The sequence below is a fragment of the Antechinus flavipes genome, chromosome 2 (assembly GCF_016432865.1).
Source record: "Antechinus flavipes isolate AdamAnt ecotype Samford, QLD, Australia chromosome 2, AdamAnt_v2, whole genome shotgun sequence".
NCBI lineage: Eukaryota > Metazoa > Chordata > Mammalia > Dasyuromorphia > Dasyuridae > Antechinus > Antechinus flavipes.
The window spans coordinates 147986896-148009440 of NC_067399.1; the positions used below are offsets into that span (position 1 = coordinate 147986896).

At 38.9% G+C, this 22545-nt stretch overlaps 1 protein-coding gene across 3 annotated transcripts; it reads right to left on the bottom strand.

Annotated features, from left to right (window-relative positions):
- Window positions 1-1880: 1880 nt before the first annotated feature.
- LOC127548387 (zinc finger protein 2-like) lies at window positions 1881-22464 on the bottom strand. Of its 3 annotated transcripts, none has more exons than XM_051975784.1 (5): window positions 22305-22464; window positions 9698-9793; window positions 9182-9308; window positions 7357-7470; window positions 1881-6436 (listed from the first exon to the last, which is right to left on the bottom strand). In XM_051975784.1, exons 2-5 carry the CDS (start codon window positions 9728-9730, stop codon window positions 5439-5441), a joined length of 1272 nt encoding a protein of 423 aa, XP_051831744.1. In that variant the 5' UTR covers window positions 9731-9793; window positions 22305-22464; the 3' UTR covers window positions 1881-5438. The 3 variants fall into 3 exon arrangements, with proteins under 3 accessions (XP_051831744.1, XP_051831743.1, XP_051831745.1); XM_051975783.1 differs by lacking the exon at window positions 22305-22464 and adding an exon at window positions 17715-17808; XM_051975785.1 differs by lacking the exons at window positions 9698-9793; window positions 22305-22464 and adding an exon at window positions 17715-17808.
- Between the last annotated feature and the right edge of the window lie 81 nt (window positions 22465-22545).

Genomic DNA, 22545 nt, shown 5'->3' on the forward strand with positions numbered 1-22545 from the left:
AAGGCGATCAGAATCCATGGGCCTAGGAATAGTAAGTTTGGCTTTCAAATCCATAAGCATATTCTAGATCCTCAGATTCATTATCACTAAATAATGGTCAGTTTTCTCTTTTATGAGAGCATATGGATTAATGATCTGAGCTGAAATTCAATGTCAGTCCCCTTCCAATGCTCCTAACAGGATCAGCCTGATTCGGACACTTTTCACTCATTGCTCTTCCCAGTCCTTGGTCCCAGCCTGACTCAGGCAGGAAGTGAATAGGAACAGTCTAGAAACTCAACCAGAATACTTAGCTAATACCCTTTGGGATCCAAGGAAAAAGCTCAAAAATCCTCTGAGGAGAATTTGACCATTCCATGGACATGGGCCTTAGATATGGATTTTTTTCACTGTCTTATAAGGATAAGCCTGGAGGCATCACTGTATTTATCCCTGCAGATGGTAGCAACAAGGTGTTCAGGGGAAGACCAGAGTTAGTTACTGAAACTGAATTTCCCATGTTTATTTACTTATGCTAGAGCTAGAATCAACATTGTCACTTGTAGAAGAGAAGGTAATTCTCTGTCTTTGACATGAAACCTCATATGGAGTATCCAAGAGCTGGACACGATTGAACATCTTTGGGCAGCTAGGGTCTTCAGTGCATGAAGCTCAGGAAAACTGTTCATCTCAAGTTCAAATCTGGCTTCAGGCTGTGTGATCCTGGGCAAAGTCACTTAACCCTGTTTGCCTCAGTTTCCTCACCTGCAGAATGAACTGGAGAAGAATATGACAAACTTCTACACTGTCTTTGCCAAGAGAACCCCTAATGGGTTCAAAAAGAGTTACACACAACTGAAATGACTGAACAATGGAAAAGTCTAAAAGGAAGGTAAATATTTTTGTAGGTATAAGTAATCATCAACAACTATTGTGGCTTAGAAATTTCCCAAGCATACAGCCAGAAGCAATTGTAAGTGAAATTTTCCTGTACCCTCAAAGAATGAGGATCGACTGGACAGGATCTTGCCTGGAAGCTCAGTCACTAAAAAGGAGCCAGAGACAATCAAATAAGCAGCTTTCAGGGATGAAAACCAAGTAGAGCTAACTCTTCCCTCCAGGTGAGGAAACTGAGGTATGTATGTGGGTAGGGGAAATCATAGTCTGTCTTTGCCCCTCTCTTCCTTACCCAACCCAAGGTATTTGCTGATGCAACTTCCACATGGGAATAGTGGGTCTTAAGAAGCCCCAGCTGCCTAAAAATATCTACCCGACTACTTGAAATTCTACCATAGAGGGGTATTATTAAACAAACAAGGAATATTATATTGTATCATGAGGTGGCAATCATTTATATCTTAGTATGAAATAATAAGGAATCAAAGGAATAGAGAAGTACCAGGTGATCTTAGACCAGGGCTGAGAGACTGATGGAGAATTTAGATAGAGCAGAATGGGACAGTCTTTAGAAGAGGTTTGACGGAAATCAGAGACAAGCTTCTTAAGAAATTGGGAACAAGGTAAGCATTGGAATCAGGTGGAGGAAAAAATGAGAATGAATATAGAATTTAGAGGAGCAGTGAAGAAACTAAAGGGCTGAAGTGTTTGAAGATAAGGCCTAATAGAGAGGATATGGCCTAATTGAAGATCTTAAATGGCAGGCAGATTTTAGAGCTGATTTTTCAGACAAAAAGGAAGCATTTGGGGCTTTTAAGCCAAGAACCGGTATTTTAGGAAAATCAGTTTGTTATCTGTGTGTAAGACACATGAAGAGGGGACAGAATTAGAAGCAGGGAAACCAAAAGGCTCTATGCTGGTGGCAGAGGAAAAGCACAGAAATAAGCAAATCAAGGTCAAAAGGAAGTGATGGCCAATTGGATATGAAAGCAACAAGTCATTCATTTATTCCACAAATATTTATTGAGCACCAACTATTTTCAAGGCACTGAGAAAACAATAAAGTCCTGACTCCTTCTAATCAGGTTATTTTGAAATTAAAGGACTTGGTACTCTGACTGACACAAATACTATACCACTTGTTACTTAGACTGATATGGGATTGGGGCCTGCCTCAGTTTCCTCATCTGTAAAATGAAGGGATTGGACTAGACAGTCTCTAAGATTTTTTTCTAGTTCTAAATCTATGATCTTCTGTATAACAATAATTAAAAATAAAGACAGGATATAATTGCTACCATTTATTTATATAATACTTTTTATAAAGTTTTATATACATTCTCACTCAAGCTTCATAGCTCTGTGAAATAAATATTATTATCTCCTTCCCCACATTTTAGAGATAAGCAAACTGAGGGTTAGGGAAGTGACTTATGTGTGACTGATCATCCAGCAAGTAGAAAGTGTTAAGGACAAGATTCAAACTCGGATCTTCTTCAAAGTACAAAACTCTCCACTTTGTCACACTGCCTCTATAAAAGGAATAATACAAATAAGGCTTTCTGTGTACAAATGAAAGCTAGAATAGTGCAGAAGAGAGAGAAATTGTTTCCAGGTGAAGGAATCAGGAAGGGTTTTATGAAGAACTAGAATTTGGAGTGAATCTTGGAGCAGCAAGATTGTAGTGGGCAGAGGTGGGATAATGAGGACAATCCAGGCAAAACAAACATCCATTCCTGTGAGCCAAAAATCAGAAACAGTGCAAGTGAGGAGGGTCAGGGATTAACATGGAGCTCTAGGTAGAGGAGGAATTACATTGGATAGGCTGGGTGGCACCAGATTGTGGAACTTGAATATTAAATTGAGTCAGAACTTAATCTTATAGGCAGAAAAGACCATGTGAAAGTTTCTGAACTAGTGAGGAATAATCTTGGTGGTGTTTTGTAAAATTAACCAAGCAGCTATATGAATGGACTGGGAGCCTCAAGGTAAAGAATTTAGGAAGTCCACAATAGAACAACATGAGGGACTAAGGACCTTAATTGGACAGTGTTTATTGGAATGCAAGGAAAGAACTTGGCCTTGGTCCAAAATGAACCCAGCCTTTGAACTAGGAAATAGCACATCGTGGCCAGAAATAGAAATGGCTATTTGGGAAGTCAGACTGATTTGGGACATCCAAGGTAACAAGTTTGGTTTTGATGTGTTTGTTAGATTAATAATGAAATGAAACACAGCATAGTGGACAGAACTGGCATTCGGATTAAGACAAGCTAGGCTCCACTCCTGTCTTTGAACCATCCTAGCTAGCTGTATGAGCCCGGTATACCATTGAACTTCTTAGTATTCTGGGGCAGCTAGGTGTGCCATAGTGCACAGAGCACCACTGGAGTCAGGAGAACCTGCATTCAAATGTGCCGCAGCATGACCTTGGGCAAGCCACTTAACCCGTTTGCCTCCATTTCCTTATCTGTGAAATGGAGAGAATAATGGCCCCTACACCCCTAGATTGTGGTGAGGATTGAGATATCTGTAAAGTATATAAAGTATAAAGTGCTATATCAGTGTAGCTATTATTATTTCTACAAGTGCAGAAGTTGCCAACCTGTATTTCTAGTAGTAGTTGTTTCACAAAGGAATATTCCAGGAAATCTGAGTCTTTGTCTTCTGGGTTTAAAATGATTAAGGGGTTGATATTTACCTCAGTAGTTAGGAGTAGATGACAGGAGCACAGGTAAGAGATCAAGAAGGTAGAACATAAAAGACTTAGCTTTAAGATGCCAGAAGGAGGAATGGCTGTCACCCCATTCTGCCAATTTAAAAGAAAGCCACAATGACCTGGCTCTATAACAAGCCAACTCATATCAGTTATAAAGAACAAAGAACCTTCTTCAAACCAGTCATCTCATGGTTTTGATATATCTGGTTTCCCACTTTCACCTGCCCCATTGGACTTGTCTTCACATTCACGGATATGCTCTCTTGTCTGTCCCCTTGGATCTGGCAGCTTGGTGCCTCTTGAATCTGGCAGCTTGGTGCCCCTTGCATCCTATACTTGGCCAAAATTCATGTGTAATGGCATGAAAATAAACTCAAACTCAAACAGCTTTCAATGAGATTGACTAGTTACTGCTGAAGTTCTATGTACAGAACAAATGGAGAACAGGGAGAATGCTGGTTTATTGGTGGGATTTGTTGTCTGGCCAGATGAATCTCTTAACTTGTGTTCATTAGCAGGACTGCAACATCAGTGATGAACTGAGAATGATAAACATGATGGTGTTGACCCAAATCATTAAGTAGTATTTCCTAAGGGAGAAATTTGGAGAGAGGAAAATAAAGGCCAACCTTTAGAGAAAAATTAGCTATAAGCAAGAAAGAAAAAAGAACAGTGTCCCATTAACATGGGAGTCATGAAAGTATGGTCTGAAAGCAGCAGTTAAAAGTGTCATATGAAGTAGAGAAGCAACAGGTAATAAATAATAATAGGCCACTGAATTTTGATAAAAGAAAATCACAGTTAAATTTTAAAAGTTTTAGTAGAGCATAAAGGGTTAAAATATGAATGAGGAATAAGAATCTAGAGGCAATAGATAGGAATTAGAGGCAATTGCTCAGTTTAGTATCATATCTATTACTACTGAATAGGCCTCGAAGCTGTTAAACAGTGGATCAGAGATAGGAGATCTGAAAGCTGAAGTTTATGTTAACTGAAGTTTAAAAGGGCCAACGTCCAAATAAACCTGGCAGCCTAAGAATCAGCATATGGAAAGAGCCAAATCAGGAATCAAGAGTTAAATCCCAAGATAGTTGTTGAGTTAGAGCAGAAAGAAGTTATGAGAAGAGCTAGAAGGCTCTTATGTTGACTGAGTACTTTTTTCACAATGGACTGAAAGTATTTATAGTCCTGATGTAAGTTTCCAGGTTCTTAAAGGGCTGATGCTTTCTGCTTTAGGTGGAGGCTTCCAAGCTTAAAGCTTGGAGCTCTAAGCCCATTAGTTAGTATGGGGCTCAATACATATGATCAGATAAGGAAACATGTATGTTTATGAGGAATTTCTCTTTCAGTATCTGTGTTCTCTCACCATTTTTCCCTTTTTGATGAGCCCTAACAATGACTAGAGAAGACTGGTTTTGGTGGTGTCCTTAGAGCCTCATTTTGCTTTTAAGATGTGTCAGTCTAGGAGCAGTGAGGTGGTACAGTGGATAGAGCATCAGTCCTGACTTAAGTCAGGAGGACCTGAGTTCAAATCTGGCCTCAGATACTTACCACTTCCTAGCTGTGTGACCCTGGGCAAGTCACTTAACCCCAACTGTCTCAGAAAAAAAAGATGTCAGTCTCAATTTATGATATGGTACCTTTATGCCATTTGTTCAAGAAATTAGGAGGCAAAAGAAAGTAGAAAAAACAGAATAATAACCAGAAAGGGTAGCAGATTTAAGAAACATTTAAGATAGATAGCCCCATCTTAATATTTCAATGGGGTCAACTTAAATATTGATAATAGAATAAAGTGAAAAGGATAAATGAAGTTTTCCCCAAATTCATAATATTCCCAGGGTTATTCTTTGGCATAACGTCGTTGATGTTGGATAACAGATGACTTGCTACTGAAAACTTTTCCACATACACTACATTCATAGGGTTTTTCTCCAGTATGAGTTCTCTGATGGCGGTTAAGATGACTTCTTTGATTGAAGGCTTTCCCACATTCATTGCATTCAAAAGGCTTCTCTTTACTATGAATTTTCTGATGTTGAGTAAGGGATGAGCGATCAAAAAAGGCTTTCCCACATTCATTACATTTAAAGGGAGTCTCTCCAGTATGAGTCCTTTGATGTCGAATAAGGGATGAGAGGCCAAAGAATGCTTTTTCACATTCATTACACTCATAAGGTTTCTCTCCTGTATGTGTTAGCTGATGTCGAGTAAGTATGCTTTTTTGACTAAAGGCTTTCCCACATTCATTACATTCATAGGGACTCTCACCAGTATGAATCCTTTGATGTCGAGTGAGAGATGATCTGTCAAAGAAGGCTTTCCCACAGTCATCACATTCATATGGCTTCTCTCCAGTATGAATTCTCTCATGCACAGCAAGAGATGAACGGTCATAGAAAGCTTTCCTACATTCACTACATTCATAGGGACTTTCTCCTGTGTGGGTCATCTCATGTCTCCGAAGGCTGCTGCTATGGCTGAAGGTTTTCCTACATTCTTTACATTCATAAGGTTTCTCCCCAGTATGAGTTCTCTGATGTCGATTAAGGGAAGAACGATCAAAAAAGGATTTCCTGCACTGATTACATTCATGGCCTCTCTCTTTAGTGTTGATTTTGGTAGGAGTTATTGATATTTGCTTGAAACTTTTCTCATGAGAAAGGGATTTTTCTTTTGTCTTTCCTTCAGAGTTTTCTCTCTGCTTCTCAAATCTGTCCTCAGATACAGAAATCTCTCCTCCAATTCTTTCTGTTAATGTGTCTGGTGATCCTTCTTCTTCAGAAATGTTTTGCTTTGGAACTGATTTCTGGAATTCAGGAATATATTCCCAGCTGGAAACTAAGAGAACATACAAATGTAATATATGATAAGGACAGAGTATTCTCTCTAGTTGAAATATAATAATTAAACCAAAAATAATGAGTATTGAGTATTCATGTTATTAGGCAAATCTCCAAATCTCCGCTCATGTAAACTGTAGAAAGTCAAGGAAAAGGAGAGGAGAGGGAAGCAGAGGATAGAATCAGGAAGCCTGGAGATAGAGGTAGGTGAATGATTGTCTTTCTGATCAATATAAACAGAAAATACGAGGAAACCCATCCAGGAATATGGTAATATATTATTGTGGTCATCTTTAAATGGAAGGGAAGGTAATGGGTAGAAATATCAAGGAAAAAATAAGAATTAGAATGGATATGAGAAGATAAAATGTGAGTGAATAAGGAAGGGTGGTCTTTGGAAAAGATAAAGAGGAAGAAAGCTGGAAGATGACAATACAAAAAGAAAAACACAGGAATAACATTTGAAAGACACTTTCCTCTACCCTCTTAAGTCATAAAATGTAAAAAACCTTTGTTGACTAGGTCAATTATAATAACAATGTCAGCAATCTTTGGAGTAACTAATATCTTCCTTATTAAACATCTGGGCTATTATTTCCACAGAGTCCCATCCATCTGGATCTCATTCACAGGCAGCTGGTAGCACAACCTGGGTTTTAAAACAAGAAGACTTGAGTTCAAATTCAGCCTCAGTCACCTGTGTGATCCTGCCAAATTACTTAATCTGTCTGCCCCAATTTTCTCAACTGTAAAACTGTTAAAAAAAAATTTTTTTTTAAACTATAAAAACTGAAAGTACTTCCTTCACAAGGTAAACATCAAATAAAATATCTGTAGAAAAGTGCTTGGCACAGTGCCTGACACATAGTAGGTACCATATAAATAATTATTTCCCTTCCCTTTCCTCCTTTAACTTACCTAGAGAAGTATTTCTTGGGACTGTTTTTTCTTCAGTTCCTTGTAAATCAAATATCCAAGGCTCTTCCCCTTGCTCCAATTGGAAAATCACATCAGGTTTAGAAATGGGAAGCCCTGTTTAGAGAGAAGGGAATGGAACAAAACGGTTTGAATCTGTCCCTGAAGTCAGTCCTATGCCCATTTTTCTACAAGACAAGGGAAAATATAGGCTTATATAACATGAGAATTTGAAGGAGCTGTCCCATTTAGTCCATGTTGCCTACCTCAGAACATGATAGGACAGAGGACACAGGCTTGCCCAATCCCATTTTTACCTGGTATTTTATTATTCTCCCTTTATGAGAACAATTCCTCCTTTATAAGCACACACTTTCTTTAGTGCAGCTTTTTTTTGCCCCAAATCTTGGTCACACAGCTTTTTGTAATATGCCTTTCTCCCTTCTTCCTCCTATTTGGTTCTGAGAATAGGAAGCCCCTTTTTATTTAGGGTCCAGATTTCCCCATAAGCTGCAAGTAGGAACAGACACTTTAGCTATTTTCATTTTTTTCTCCATATCTCTGGTCTAAGAAAATCTAGTTTTTTCTACTCTATTATCTCATCATAGACTATTACAGACGTTCTATAACTTCCCCCCAAGGTCCCTTAGATATTCTTTGGCGCATTTTATCTATCCAGTTCACATCTGAGATATTTGAGAGAGTTCTTGATGTCTGTAATATGTCATTTCACTTGTCTCTTCCCAGGTCTGATCACTTGCTAGTTTTTCTAAATTTGTGTGCTTTTTCTACACTTTATTATTTAATTGTTCCAGTTGTATCCAACTCTTTGTGGCCCCATTTGGGATTTTCTTGGCAAAGAAAAGCCACTTTTGGGGCAACTTTAGTGGTTGATAATTTTCTTCTCCAACTCATTTTACAGATAAGGAAACAGAGGCAAACAGGGTCAAAGATTTGCCCAGGTTTACACAGCTCATAAGTGAGGCCAGATTGGAGATTAGGTTTTCCTGACTGCAGGCCTGGTGCTCTATCCACTGAACCTCCTAGATGCTCTCTTCTACTATATAGAGTATCCTAATCCTCCTGTTTTCATTCTTGAAGCACTCAAACTTTTTGACATCCTTCTCCTCTCCAAGACCCTATTCTTTACCTAGTTTTTGTGCACACAGTAGGACCTATCACCTTCACAAATAACAGTCATGTAGTTCAAAACATTTCCGATAAACATCTATTAACATTTCTCCACTAAAGACTTGTCATGCTTCTTTCATCAAGGTAATCCTGAGTTCTCGAAGGCTTGGCCAATAGAACAGACTGACAGGCTTTGTATCCAGATAGAAAAGGTTTCAAAGAGGGGCCTGTTGGCAGAATCAGCAGCTGTTGTCAAGGATCAGGCTAGCTAAGTTTGAAGAGCCTCTTCACCAATTTGTTGACTAAAGACTGAATTTGTTGCTCACAGAGACCCATGAATAAGGTATATGAATCTCTAGAGGGCTTGTGATCTGGGTTCACTGTAGGAAGTCCCACATCAACACCTTCACTAATCCTCAAAGATTAAAAAAAAAAAAAAGTTAATTCTCACACATTCTTATCCCTTAAGATCTACAGTCCTTGCAAAACAGAACTTAATCTACACACTATCTTCCTCTTATACTCCACACAGATTAAGATTAGCCTGGCAACAGAGTCAGCAGGCCTCCTTAAATCGCATTGACTGTTTTGATATCTCCAGGGCCTTACTTACTTAATGAATGTTTACTTTCATTTAATGAAGAGCATTTTCTTAATAGAGGGCAGACTCTGAATCATGGGACAAAGCCATTCTTACCCAGTGAAATGAGGTTTCTGTAGTTCTCCAGCATTACATCCCTGTAGAGGTCCCTCTGGACAGGGTTCAGTTGCTGCCATTCTTCTTGGGTGAAGTTCACTGCTACATCCTTGAATGTAACTGATTCCTAGAACAAAAAAAATTCTGGTTCACTGGGAAACCCCTCATTCCTAGGAAAAGGGAGTCAATTAAAGGCATTTATATAGACACATGAGTGGTTCTGAGGAAGATAAGGGACAAGTCCTGTGAAGTGTGGAATAAGGTAAAGGAATGTGACCCACGGCAGACAACATCCTTTCTCTGGGTCATTGCGCCCATCACTGGGCTTCACTAAGGGGGGGACACCCCAACAGGGAATGCTTCTTACAATGGTCCCAGTTTCCAAGACAAGAATACCAGAGATACTGATCCCCAGATGGGCCACATTCTAGATAGAAAAGATCCCTGATGAGGGAAGGAAAAGTATATACACTCTGGAAAATGGGGCTGAATTTCAAGAGATAAAGTCCAAGTCACCTGGGACCTGGCTGTCAGGAACATGGGAGCCATTTCTCCTCCTTCTTCTTCTTCTTGATTACCCTCTTAAATAAAGGCAGTCTTGAGAATGCAGGGCTGGGGAAAAAGAAAGATGACATGAAGGAGTGTGGTTTTATCTTTTTACTCCTAAGCTCACTAAGCCAGAAACCTCAGGTGAATGGGACTTTATCACCTTTTCCACACTCTCTAAAGATGGAGGCCAGAACAAGCACAGGTGTGGCTGTCTTGCCCAATCTCAACATCAGAGAAAATGGTAAAGAATATTAATATTTGGGATTTTGACTCTGTGTCAATGTACTGCAGGGGAAAAAGCCCTGTTTCTGAATTACGACAGATAGCTATATGATTTTTAACAAGACTCAACCTTATCTATCATTTTCAAGGGAAAATATTTCCCACTCTCTTCCCTATTTCACATGACAAATAAAGAATAAATGTTTTGACTTCCCCAGCTGCCTCATGACTACAGGGTATGAGCACCAAAAAGTTAACACACTAGAGTAGGAACAACACAGAATTAGTAATCAGGACACTTAGCTCTGCCTATAGAGATATAGGATCTCAGGTAAATCATAACTTCTTATCTCCTATCTGTAAAACTGGGATAACAATATAAGATGTGGTTAAAAAACAATGACAGTATTCCAAGACTATCCATGAAAATCATATATGATATTCTTCTTAGGAATGCTTTATATCAGAGTATCTCAGAAACCACTGAATCCAACCTATACCTGAACAAGAACCTACTTAATCTAACAAATAGTTATCCTACTTATGGCTGATGACTGAGGATAATAAGGGGGAAACCATATTACCTCTTCTAGATGCCCATTCCATTTCAGCATAGCTCTCACTAAATTTTCTCTTCCTTCCTCTGACACTAAGGCCACTTCTTCTCAATAAGTCCTATTTTGGGGTCCTAAAAGAACCACTCTAATCCTTTTCTACAGAAAAGTTCATAGTCTCTCCAAAGACTTTTCATCTCCAAGTTCTCATCCCCAATTCCTTTTATCAATCCCTATCTTAAGGTTTTCCAGAAGGTTGAAGTCCCCTATTATATACCCTGGTCTCCTCCTGGACACACTCCAGTTCTTTCTTAAATTGTATGCCTAGAACTTAACATAAAACTTCACATATCTTGACCATATGGTAGCATTTTTGATTTTCTGAAGACTTTGGGTCACTATTAATGTTGCATAGAATAGCATCAGCCTTTCAGGTTGCTGTCACCTAGTGTGCTTAGCTTGAGCTTGCAATCCATTTAACTGGGAAAGTTCACTTTAGGATGTTGTACACTATTCCATTCTTAAATATGGGCAGTTGACTTTTGGAATTTAAGTGAAAAACTTTTTGTCTGTATTAAATTTGATCTCATTCAGTAAAACCCATTGTTCTAAGTATTGACAATCTTTTTGGTTCCTGACTGTCATTCCTCATGTGAACTACCTCTTTAAACTCTGTCATTTTCATCAAATTATTGGCAAAAATAAAGACTAGCACAGGACCATGGACAAATCATGAGAAAACTTCTTATAAGTTTTTATTACCCTATTAGAGTACTCTTTGGCCAGTCAGCCACTTCCAAATCCATGTAACTCTACCATTATCTAGCCCAAGGCTTCTTAAACTTTTTCCACTTGCAATCCTTTTTCAGCCAAGAAAATTTTGCATATATAAAAGGTACATTTACTGATAATAAATCATAATTTCACAATGAATTCAGTTATGAGAACCTCTTATGGGGTAGCAAACCACAGTTTAAGAAGCTTGGATCTAGCTGCTGCTTCTTCTTCTTCTACAAGCTCACCAAGAGAGGCTTTGTTAGATGCTGTATAACAATTTCAGCATACAAAATGGCTACATCATTCCCCTGTTCAAGCATCTTTTTGGTAGGGTGAAGAATAGAATTATACACCTGTAACTTCTTCTGTGTGAAGAATGACTGGTACTAAAAACATCCCAGGAATTCAAGTGCCTTATCCACAGTCATATAGCTAGAATGTGTCAGAAACCATATTTGAATCTAGGCCTTCCTAAGAATGGTCACATCTACCATGATATGCTGGCTCATTTATTCATATGAAAAAGAAAGCTGGCATGAACTGCTGTAGCCATGCTAGATTTTAGTGATCACTGTTTCCCTTTCTAATTATTCTCATGTAATCCTCTTAATAATACATTCTAGAGCTTTTTGGGTCAGGAATCAAAATTAATTTCACTGCTCCACATTTTGTAAAATCCATTTTTTCTCCTTTTTTCAAAATTGAAACATTTGCTTTTCTCCAAGATCTTCCAAAGCTCTACAACACTGACAATCAATTGATTTGGATTTTTATTCCCTTTGAACCAGTTTTTTGTTGGGTTCCCAGTTCAAAGAGTATGGAAGAAAAATGGGAAAAAGTAAGAGTAGAGTAGTCCAAGTTTATCACTGTTGTCTGTTATCTGTAATTCTATTCTTCCTGAACAGAGGTCTTTCCCTTCTTTGATCTTCATTTTGCCCCCAACATTACTATGGGAAAAAATCCTTTGTGTAGTTCTTAACTTTTTTAGCTGTCCTCATCTCATTTTGGCTCCTGCCACAGTTCTTTAAGAACCATGCTCCTCTTGTTGTCATCCTTGGCTATTTATCTTTCCTTCCATATTTTATATGTCTTTTAAAAATCTGACTTGGGGAACTAATTTCCATATCTGGCTCTTCTGGCAGCTTTCTCTCTTTCTTTCTTTCTTAACTAATCAAGATCATTTTCTCTTTCCATTTTCTGAATTTCATAGGTTTGTTGGTTTGTTTTTTAAGATCTCTAAACATTTGTAGTACATTGCCTTTTTCTGAAAATTTCCATGCTCCATACTTATCTGACCAGATCCTTGCAGGTCAATACCCTGAATTTTCCTTCCTGTAACATCAGAGACAGGAAACCTCTCAGATACATCTCAGTAAGAACTTGCTGATTTCAGAAAATCATAGAATTTGAGACTCAGAAGGGTCTTAATGGCAATTAAGTCCAACCTATACCAAAAAAGTTACCTATATAACATATGAAATAAATGGACTTCCTTTAAAACTAATGGCTTTGTAAGTAACATTGAACTGCCATGGTATAACAGTTATGAAGGAGGCATTTATCCCACATGTGAACCAGAAGTTGTACCAGCTTGGGGGAACTGGATGTTGTGCTGAATGTTGAGACCGGGATCATCACTGATTCTCCAGATTTGGTCCTAAAAACTATGACAGCCAAGGACCAGTAAGTATACTTACTTTTCTGCCTTTTCACTTCCTTTGAAACCTGCTGATATCCTTTACTAGAAGGTCTTTAGTGTCTCTTAGAATTTAAGCCTTCAAATTATCAATTAATCAATCAACAAGCATTTATTAAGTACCAAAAAACAATGGAGATACACAATTTTTAAAAAAAATGAAACCATTCCTAAACCCAAAATATTTATATTCTAATGAGGGGAGACAAGATTTACACATATAAACAAAATACATACAAAGTACTTAAGGTCATTTTGAGAGATTAACCCAAGCAGCTATAATAACAACAATAAAATGTAGAAATTATCAGATGCATCCAAGTTGAGATCTAAAACCTCTTCAAAGGATTCTAAAAGACTCGGTTAAAGAGTCAATTCATTCTAAGCATGACAGACTGCCTGTCAAAGGCAGAGACAGGAGAAAAAAATGTCATGTTTGTGGATCACTTAGAACAGTGTCTGGCACATAGCAGGTGTTCATTTAATAAATGTTTGTTGAGGGCAGCTAGATGAACAAAGCACCAGCCCTGAAGTCAGGAGTGATAAGGTTAGTGGCAGTCAGAGAGTTGTTAAAATCCCCTTTTAGTCGGCACAAGTTCTTCATGAAATAATTCATGAAACCCAAAATATTAATTGGCAAAAAATGGAAGCTTATTGTTGGATAGGAAGCCAGTTTTGCTAAGAGACTGACTTCTTTAGTGGCAAAGTCCTATTAGGGAAATGGAGGTTGATTCTGAGAAGAGAAAACCTTCTCAGCTGGCAGGTCCTAGAAGCAGAGCAAGCTGCTTTGGACCTTCTGCAAAGAGTGAGTTCAGAAACTGCCCTTTAAAAAAGAATCTTTGAGGCTCAGGTTTCAGGTTAAAAAGGAAGACAAAGTTCCCAGGCCTATATGCTTATCTATATCCGGCCCAGATCTCCGATTGGAATTCAAAGGGTCTGGCATTCTCAAAAGATAAAAAAGATGCTTTTTGACCAAGATTTCTAATTGAATAACTACACTTAACTGGGGGATATGCCTTCCCCAGGAGGGCCCGAGATCAAAAAGGAACACAGTATCAGAGTGATAATTTTAAAGGGAACACAGTTTCCCTCCCCCTTCAGGAGAACCTGAGTTCAAATCTGTTCTCAGACAATTAACATTTCCTAGCTGTGTGACTCTAGGCAAGTCACTTAACCCCAATTGCCTCAGCCAAACAAACAAACAAATAAATGTTTGTTGACTGAGTAAAGGTCAGTTTGGCTGGACTTCAGAGCACAAGAAAGGGAGCTATATATAATGAGGTTGGAAAAGTAAGTTGAGGCTAATTTGTGAAAGACATTAAATATCAATCAGAGGGAAAGAAGTGATAGATTAGACCTGTGCTTTAAGAAATATCACTGTAGCAACTGTGTGGTTAATGGATAGGAGATGGGAGAAATTTAAGAGAAGAAAATCAATTAGGAAGCCATTGTCAAATCTGGACAAGAGATGATGATGTCCTGAATTAGGGTATGGCCATTTGAATGGAGAGAAGAATCCAAATGCTACAGATGTTATGGACATTGAAAATAAGATCTGGTAACTGGTTGGATATTGAGGCAAGGGAAAGTCAAGGACAACTCTGAAGTTGCAAATCTGGGTGATTCCAAGATAATGCTGTCCTCAATATAAACAGTGAACTTAAGAGCTCTATTTGGCTGTACCACAAACAGATTTGTTTCCCAAGGTTCTGCCTTCAGCCTTTTTATATTGCCATCAGCTAAAGATATCATCTGTTCCCAATATCATCTATTAAATTATTATCTCTATAAAGAATGCCCTTCAGATTTATTATCTCCAATTCTGCCCTCTTTTCTTAGTAGCATCCTCCCCAACCAACTCTGTGACTTCGTTATATCTTCCTCTCCAATAGTAAGCCTTCTTTCTCCATTCCCCCATCAAAAGCCTAGCATTCCAGTGAAAAAAGTTGAGAATTAGGAGTGTTGATTGGGAGTCATCAGCATAGAAACCATAATCAAAGCCATTTACAATGGATGTCCTTATTATTAACAACTGTATAGAAAGTGAAGCTCTGAAGGCTGAAAGTAGAGCCTTATTGAATCCTGACAGTGGGGGAGAGAAAGAGAAGGCAGAGGAGGAAACTTTAGAGAGGGATGAAGGAAGAAAGAACCAGGAAAGTCAGTGTCATAAAAAGCAGAAGAGTTTCAAGGATTGGTAAGTAGTCAATCCATCAATGAAGAAATAGGCATTGAAATACAAGAAAGCATGAAATACAAGTCCCTGTTCTCCTGGAGTTTAGAATCTACTTAGAGATATGAACTGAGGACAATAATGACAATCATGATAAAAGTTAAAATGATGAGGACAATCAATAGTATGTCTCCTTTTCTTTTTCTGTTGTCACTCCAACACAGATTCCCTTCCCTCCCCCTTTCAGGGAATATAAATTCATACTTTCAGGTGGGAAGATGAAGAAAAAGAGGTGGGATTTGAAGAGCAAGAGGGCAAGAAGCTTCAACTTCATGCCATTTAAAGATTAATAAAAGAAAGACAACTAAATGAGCTAATATCCTAGTTTTTAAAAAAGGGAAGAGTATGGAAACCAGAAAGTATAGGTTGATGGTTTCACTTCAATTCCTACAAAAACTATATTCTTTTTAAATTAAAAGACTGGTAAAATCTAAAATTTAGGCAATGTTTATTCATTGAACTGAAATCTATCACTCTGTTATTAATTCCACAGACATTTATTAAATGAATATGGTCAATACATCAAAGAACCAAAGACAAAAACAAGATAATTGTTATCTGAAAAGAGCTTACATTCTCCTACAGAATACACAACTACATAAAAAATAGTATGATTTCAGAAAGATGGTAAAATGAACAATGAGAGAGAAGAAAAAAAAAGCTTCATAAGGGAAAAGGTGGCTTCATCATGGATAATTTGAGCTGAGGTCTGAAGGAAGGCTTTTGAAAAGAAATATATCCACACACAAAATCCGGAATCAGAGTTCAAAGACCATCTTGTCAAATGCATTTCTGAACAAGACTTTTCTCTATACTATATATCCAAACATTGCCATCTATGAAAATTTTCAGTGAGGGGGAGCTCATTCATTCCCAAGGAATTTATTTTACTTTTGATTCATTTTAATTATTATGAGGTTTTCTTATACTCTTTTGCAACTTCTACCCTTATCTTATCAAAGAAGATAATACTTATAAAGCACTTGACAGTGACTGGCTCACAGTAGGCACTTAATGTGTTTCCCTCCCTAATCCTGTTTCAACATGATAATCCTTCAAATAATGTGGAGATAAGTTTCTCTTAAATCCTCCCTCCTCCAACACAAATATCTCTTATCCCTCCAACAAATCTTATGTCACCTTAAGCCTTCTGGCTAGAAACTCCCCAGCTTACCAATGTTTTTCCTAAAATGAGATGTCCACAACTGAACAGAATACTCCAGATGTGGACTAAGCAGGGCAGAGGACCCCTTATCATAGCAGGTGTCATTTCTTAGTGCTCTCCCCACCAATTACAACCCAATACTAGCTGCTTTGGCTGCATATCAGACTATTGATCCATACAGAATTCAAAGATCACTGAAATGCACTCTGTCAATGTGTAAGCTGGGAAAGTCAGAAAATGAATACTGTGATTCTCCACTAAGTGTAAGATCACATTTAACACATAACCGCTAGGAGAATAAAAGCTCCTAGAGGGAAGGGACCGGATTCTTTTTTCACCTTTGTATCCCCAGTGCCTAAAATCTATCTGATGACCAGGGGAAGAAGCCAAGCATTTACCAAAGACCTATTGTATACCAGGCACCGTACTAAAGGCTTTACAAATATCTCATTTAATATAAAATGCGTTTCGAATGAAGGCATGAAAAAAGGGGTTGAGTAAACACCTCTTTTACAAGAATTCCTGGGAACTGAAGTCTGCAGGGGCTGGGGAGTGTTGCTTGTGGTAGGATGGCCAGTTTGTACGGGACACAAACCAGAGGTCCGAGTCCACAGCTCTTTCTACCCTGCCCCCTAGCTGGAGTGAGCAGTAAGGACCTAATCACTCCACTCCGCCTAAAGTTAAGAGTGATAAAATACAATTAGGATAGATTGGGATGAGTGGGAGTAATTAGGCCAGCTGGGCAGAGACGGTGATGAAGGTCTGGACTAGGGTGAAACGTGGGAATGTGAAGGTCACCGCTGAGAGCCCCTTCTGAACCAGGGGCTCCGTGAACTTGGAAGAGGGGAAAGCCACTAGATCTTTATTCATTAGTTTCTTCGGCAATTCTGTGTATTTCATTGGTCCAAAGAGCACTGGGGCAGGGGACTCAAAGGGGAGGGGCAGGAGTCCCTGAGGACGGTCCTGATCCTCTCGATCTTTGAGTCCCCAGCTATAGGCACGGATTCCCGCATTCAGGAAGCGCTAAATAAATGCCTGCGGATTGGCAGCCTGGGAGCCAGAAGGATGGATACGGAGAGACCCAGACCTACACTTGCACCTGCACGCACGACGCCACCCACGATGACCCACGAAAGGATAAGAACACGTACGAGGGTGGACACGAGAGAAGTCGTAACTGCTGCCTGGGAGGAGAGAGGGGAAGCCCGGTCCCCAGCTGCTCCACATTCCACCCCCTTCCCAGCCGTCAGGTTCCGCGCCCCCCGCTTCCCGCAGGCCTCTCCAGACACAATCTCAATCTCCCCACCTATGCGAGCGCGAGCCGACGGAGCGGCCTTTACCTCTAGACCAAGGATGGTCCAAAGTCCTACACTTCGGTTCCAACACGCTATCACGCCTGCGCACCCGTTACCACTTCAAGCCGCCCCAAATTCCACTCTCGGACTACATTTCCCAGAGGTCTCCGCCCCAGTCCGTCCTGAAGATGGATTCTGGGAAATCGAGTCCGAATGGGAGGCGATGTAGCTCCACGAGTTCTGGGAAATGTAGTCTCTATTTCTGTCAAGGTCTTAGCATTGCCGTAAGGATGAAGCAGGAGGGCGTGAATAGTTGTTAATGAGAGAGCATTTCTAAGAATGGTGCCTTTGACTGACAAGTCACAGAAACTCAGCCACAGAAGTCCCACCAATATCTTAACATTTTCAAGTACATTCTTCTGTAATGGACATCTTTTCATTGGTATGTGACGCTAAAGTCAACCACTGGAAATGGAATAACTCTAAAGTGTAATTAGATTTCATAGATTCAAATATATAGGTGCTTCATTTCAGAACTTGAATTATTCAGCTTACTTATTTTCCCTTTTAACAAAGCATCACTAGCTCATTTAAAAAAAATTCCCATTCAAATATGTATGTCAAGTCTAAGCATTTACATATCATGCACTGCACTAAGAGCAGATGATACAAAGAAAGTCAAAGATACTGTCCCAATGAATTCACTATATTCCAGGAGGAGACAATATGCAAAATACTATGTATAAATAAGATATTTATAGGATAACTTGGATAAAAGAATACTATGTTTAGGAACTCTAAGGAAAGACTTTGTACAAAAACTGGAATTTGAGCTGAGATTTAAAGGAAGCCAGGAAAGTTGGAAGTTGGGAACCAGGACTGAGCATTCTAGGCAAGAGGAATGGCAAAATTTTTCCAGGGAAAATGCCTAAAAAAAAGTCAGTGTTTCAAAACTGTGAGAGTACATGGAGAATAAAGCTTACAAAGACTGGAAATTGGCTCTGTTTTACAGAGCCACTTAAATAAAGTGGCTTAAATAAAGGATTGTATATTTGGTCCTGAAGGCATTAGAGAACCACAGGAGTTTACTGAATAAAGAGAGGTGGCACTTGGATAGCTGAGTGGAGGACAGCCTGGAGAGAGAAGAGCCTTCAGGTAGGACAGCAGGCTCCTGCAATTGTCCAGATACTGGAGGATGAGTCTGTTTGGTTTTCAAAGACCTTCACAAGCCAGCATTTTCTTACCTTTCCAATCTTCCTACTCCCCAAAACTGATTCAGTGACAACTGACATAAACAAGACACTCCAGCTCTCAGCTCAAGGCATTTCCTCTGACTGTTCTCCATTTCTAAAATGCTCTTCCTCCTATGTTGACTATTGACCTTCCTGGTTTCCTGTGAGTCTCAACTAAAATTTCATCTTTTATTAGAAGCCTTCTCCAAGACGTCTTAAATTCTAGGGCCTTTCTTCAGACAGCTATCTCCTACTTATCCTGCACACAGCTTGCTTTGTATATATTTGTTTGCATACAGTCTGCCCCATAATTATATTTGAGGGCAGGGACTGTCTTTTACCTCTTTTTATATCCAGAATTTTTAGCACAATGCCTGGCACATGGTAGTTGCTTAATAAAGATTGATAAGATTGATTGATTGACTAGAGTTGTGGCAGTGATAGAACAGAAAATGGGGGCATATATGTACAAGAGATGTTTCTTTTCCAAGATCAAGCTGACAGGACTTAACAGAAAGAATATAGGAGGTAGAAAGGTATGAGGAGTTCAGATAGGGTAATAATTTAATAAATTTTATTTTGTTGTTTACAAGGAATTTTTTTTAAAAACTTAAAATACAACACTTAAATATGCACATATGGCCTGATCTTTTTTTTTTTTTTTTTAAGTAGAACTCTTAGTACAAATTTTTTGTCTTTAGTTCTTGGAACAGTCAAAATTTAACATGACATAACTACTAGAGCAGCTAAGTTGTACAGTGGATAGAGTGGTGAGTTGAAGTCAGGAAGATCTGAATTCAAATCAGCCTCAGACACTTATTAGCTGTGTGACCTGGGTAAGTCACTTAACCCTGTTTGCCTAACTTTCCTCATCTGTAAAATAGGCTAGCTAAGGAAATAACAAATCACTCCAGTATCTTTGCCAAGAAAACCCCAAAAGTGGTCACAAAGCATCAGACACAACTAAAACAACTAAACAACTTCTGAGTTCTTGGAACTATTATGGTTAAAACCTCAAGGTGTGTTCGTTGTTGTTTTTTAATGACGTTACCATCCTGTCTAAAATACTATAATAATTTCAAAGGGTTTTTAAAATTTCTACAGTACAATTAAGTATCTGTCAAACTTGACCTGTTCATGTTTGATTCTAGCACCACACAACTGCTTCCTGGTGTGGTAGGCAGGTAGACCGAGGGTCTTTCATCAATCTCACTTCCTCCTGTCTGCAGCAATCCCATAGGTTTGCTTTGTAATGGCACCTGTCCATTTTACATTGTCTGGGCCTTTACATAGTGATGTAACTAATTTGTAAGATCTTCAGTCCCTTTGGGGATAGAGTTACATTCTAGATTCTTTATAAGAAATATAGTATGATGCAGTTCATTTAGTTTGCCAAAGCAACACTGAACTTGATACTATTCTAGATCCTGATTTGTTTTTCCCAGTGCTAAGATTAACATCAAATTAAAGATAAAATAGCAAAAAATTAAACTGCAGTCATATTTCCACTCAAATGGTGACTTAAAACACTGCAAATAGATATAGAAGTAAAAACATTTCATAAAATTTTAACTATCACAAAATCACATATTCTTAAAAGTTCAAAAGCAACTTAAAAGTCATCTAGTTTAACTTTATGACAATCCATGAATCCCTTCCCCCATATCCCCAATTGGGCTATCCATGCTCAGCTACTCTACTAGCTCAGACTCCAGTCACCACAACTGGTCATGGCTCTGATAAAATCGCTGATACCCACTTTCCTCAAGCTCAGCCTTACAAGTCTCAGGCAACAGGGATGCCAAATATCTTATCCACTTCCCTTAAAGGACTTGTCCAACTTACTTGCCAATTAAGCTACCATTTGATATACAGGGCACTGGGCAGGGCCCACCAAGGAAGAAAAGGAAAGAATAATGGGGAAGCAGAGGTAGAAGGGGAAGAGATGGCGTGTTCTTCCTCACAGATGGAAGATGGAGTCTCTATCCACATCCCTGGCATGGCTGCTAGAGAGCAGCAGCCAATAAGTGTTCATGATCCTACTATAGGGATACTAGAATATGGCCTGAAAAGGCCAAAAGGTGACAAATGCTAAAAGTGGAAAAATGATATGGAAAATTAATGTCTACTGTACTGGCATCTTTCAAAAGCAGACTGATCTGTAAAATGAGGAGAAGTGGAAAAGGAAGAAAAGAACTGAGTTGGGCTTAAAAGTAGGAGGAATGTGGCTAGTTCATATAAACATGTTAAATGAAGAATATGAGATACACTATGGACTACTGACTAGTGGATATTTCTTGGGAATTCCCTCTTTATTCCATGAATCCATCTCTTCCGGCTCTCATAGGAAGATCACATCAGGTTTAGAAATGGGAAACACAGTTGGTAGCTCTGGCTGAAGAGGAGAATTCATGAAAAAAAATAAGAAGCAGATTGGTTCAACAAGATGGGGCCAAATTTTGGGAAGCTTCGAATGTTAGGTCAAGGAAGCTGGAATTGATGCTTAGTGACTGTAAAGTTTTGGCTAACAGAAGGGCATCAGAGGCAGAGTTAATGGGCTTACACCTAACGTGAAAATTAATAGCTTTTTTAATATCTGGAGTTCCTGCAAGAGATGGAGGGCAACATTATATTCACTATTGGGCTACAAATTATTTATTTCCATTGGAGAATATACTCTAATTCATATTCCACTCAGTTTTCAAGGTTGAATTTTCTCCTTTCTCTCTATTTCCAGGATCAAATATAAATCCTCTGCTGTGTAAAATGCTACACAAGGTGTAAGGGTTTTGTAGTAAAAGGTAAGTAGGTAGGGCAGTGGATAGAGCACCAGCCCTGGAATCAAAAAGACCTGAGTTCAAATCTTGCCTCAGACACTTAACACTTCCTAGCTGTGTGATCCTGGGCAAATCACCCAACTCCAATTGGCTCAGCTAGCTAGCTAGCTAAATAAATAAATATAAAATAAAATAAAACGCTACCCAACTCAGCCCCTACGTACTATGCTAGTCTTCTAGCACTTTACTCCCCTGGATGCAACAACTACACTGACCTACCAGCTCTCTCCTGCCTTGGGCCTCTGCAATGGTTGCTTCCATACTTGGAATTGCTTTACCCTCCACTCCACTACTACCTCCTTATTCCCTGAATCCTTTCAAGCCTGTTCCTGTCTTCAGGAGGCCTTTCTTGGACCTCCCAGTTTCTGATGCATTCTCCACTTCTATCTGACCCATATTATGTCTTGCATGTACCTATAATGTTTCTCTCAGAATTAAGCTCCCAGAGGGCAAGTTCTCTTTTTGCCTTTCTTGGCATTTTCAGAGTTGTATGAGATGTCAAGCTGGCCCCAAACCATCCAACCTTAGAATCAGGCTTAGTTATTCATTAAGAAAACATGACCTACCTGGACATCGTGCAAAGGAAGGTGTATGCTTTAGGAAGAGAAGAAGACCTTAAGTTTCCTCTTGAGTATTTGTGTCCCTCTCAGAATGAGGCCCAACAAGGCCAAGGAAGATTCAGTTTTTGGAAAAGTTTTCAGTTCATTTTATACTTAGTATTTGACACCAGGTTCATGATATGCTACCCACAAACCACTTGCTCTTTTGCTTGGCAGAAAAAGAAGGGAGAAAAATTAAATCAAAAAT

Excerpts from the sequence above, each read along its gene's own strand:
- LOC127548387 (XM_051975784.1), bottom strand. The coding sequence starts at position 9,730 with ATGGCTCCCATGTTCCTGACAGCCAGGTCCCAG. Across the intron at positions 7,471-9,181 it reads CAGAAACCTCATTTCACTGG|GGCTTCCCATTTCTAAACCT; the intron begins GTAAGAATGGCT and ends CTCTCTAAACAG. Across the intron at positions 6,437-7,356 it reads CCCAAGAAATACTTCTCTAG|TTTCCAGCTGGGAATATATT; the intron begins GTAAGTTAAAGG and ends ATGTTCTCTTAG.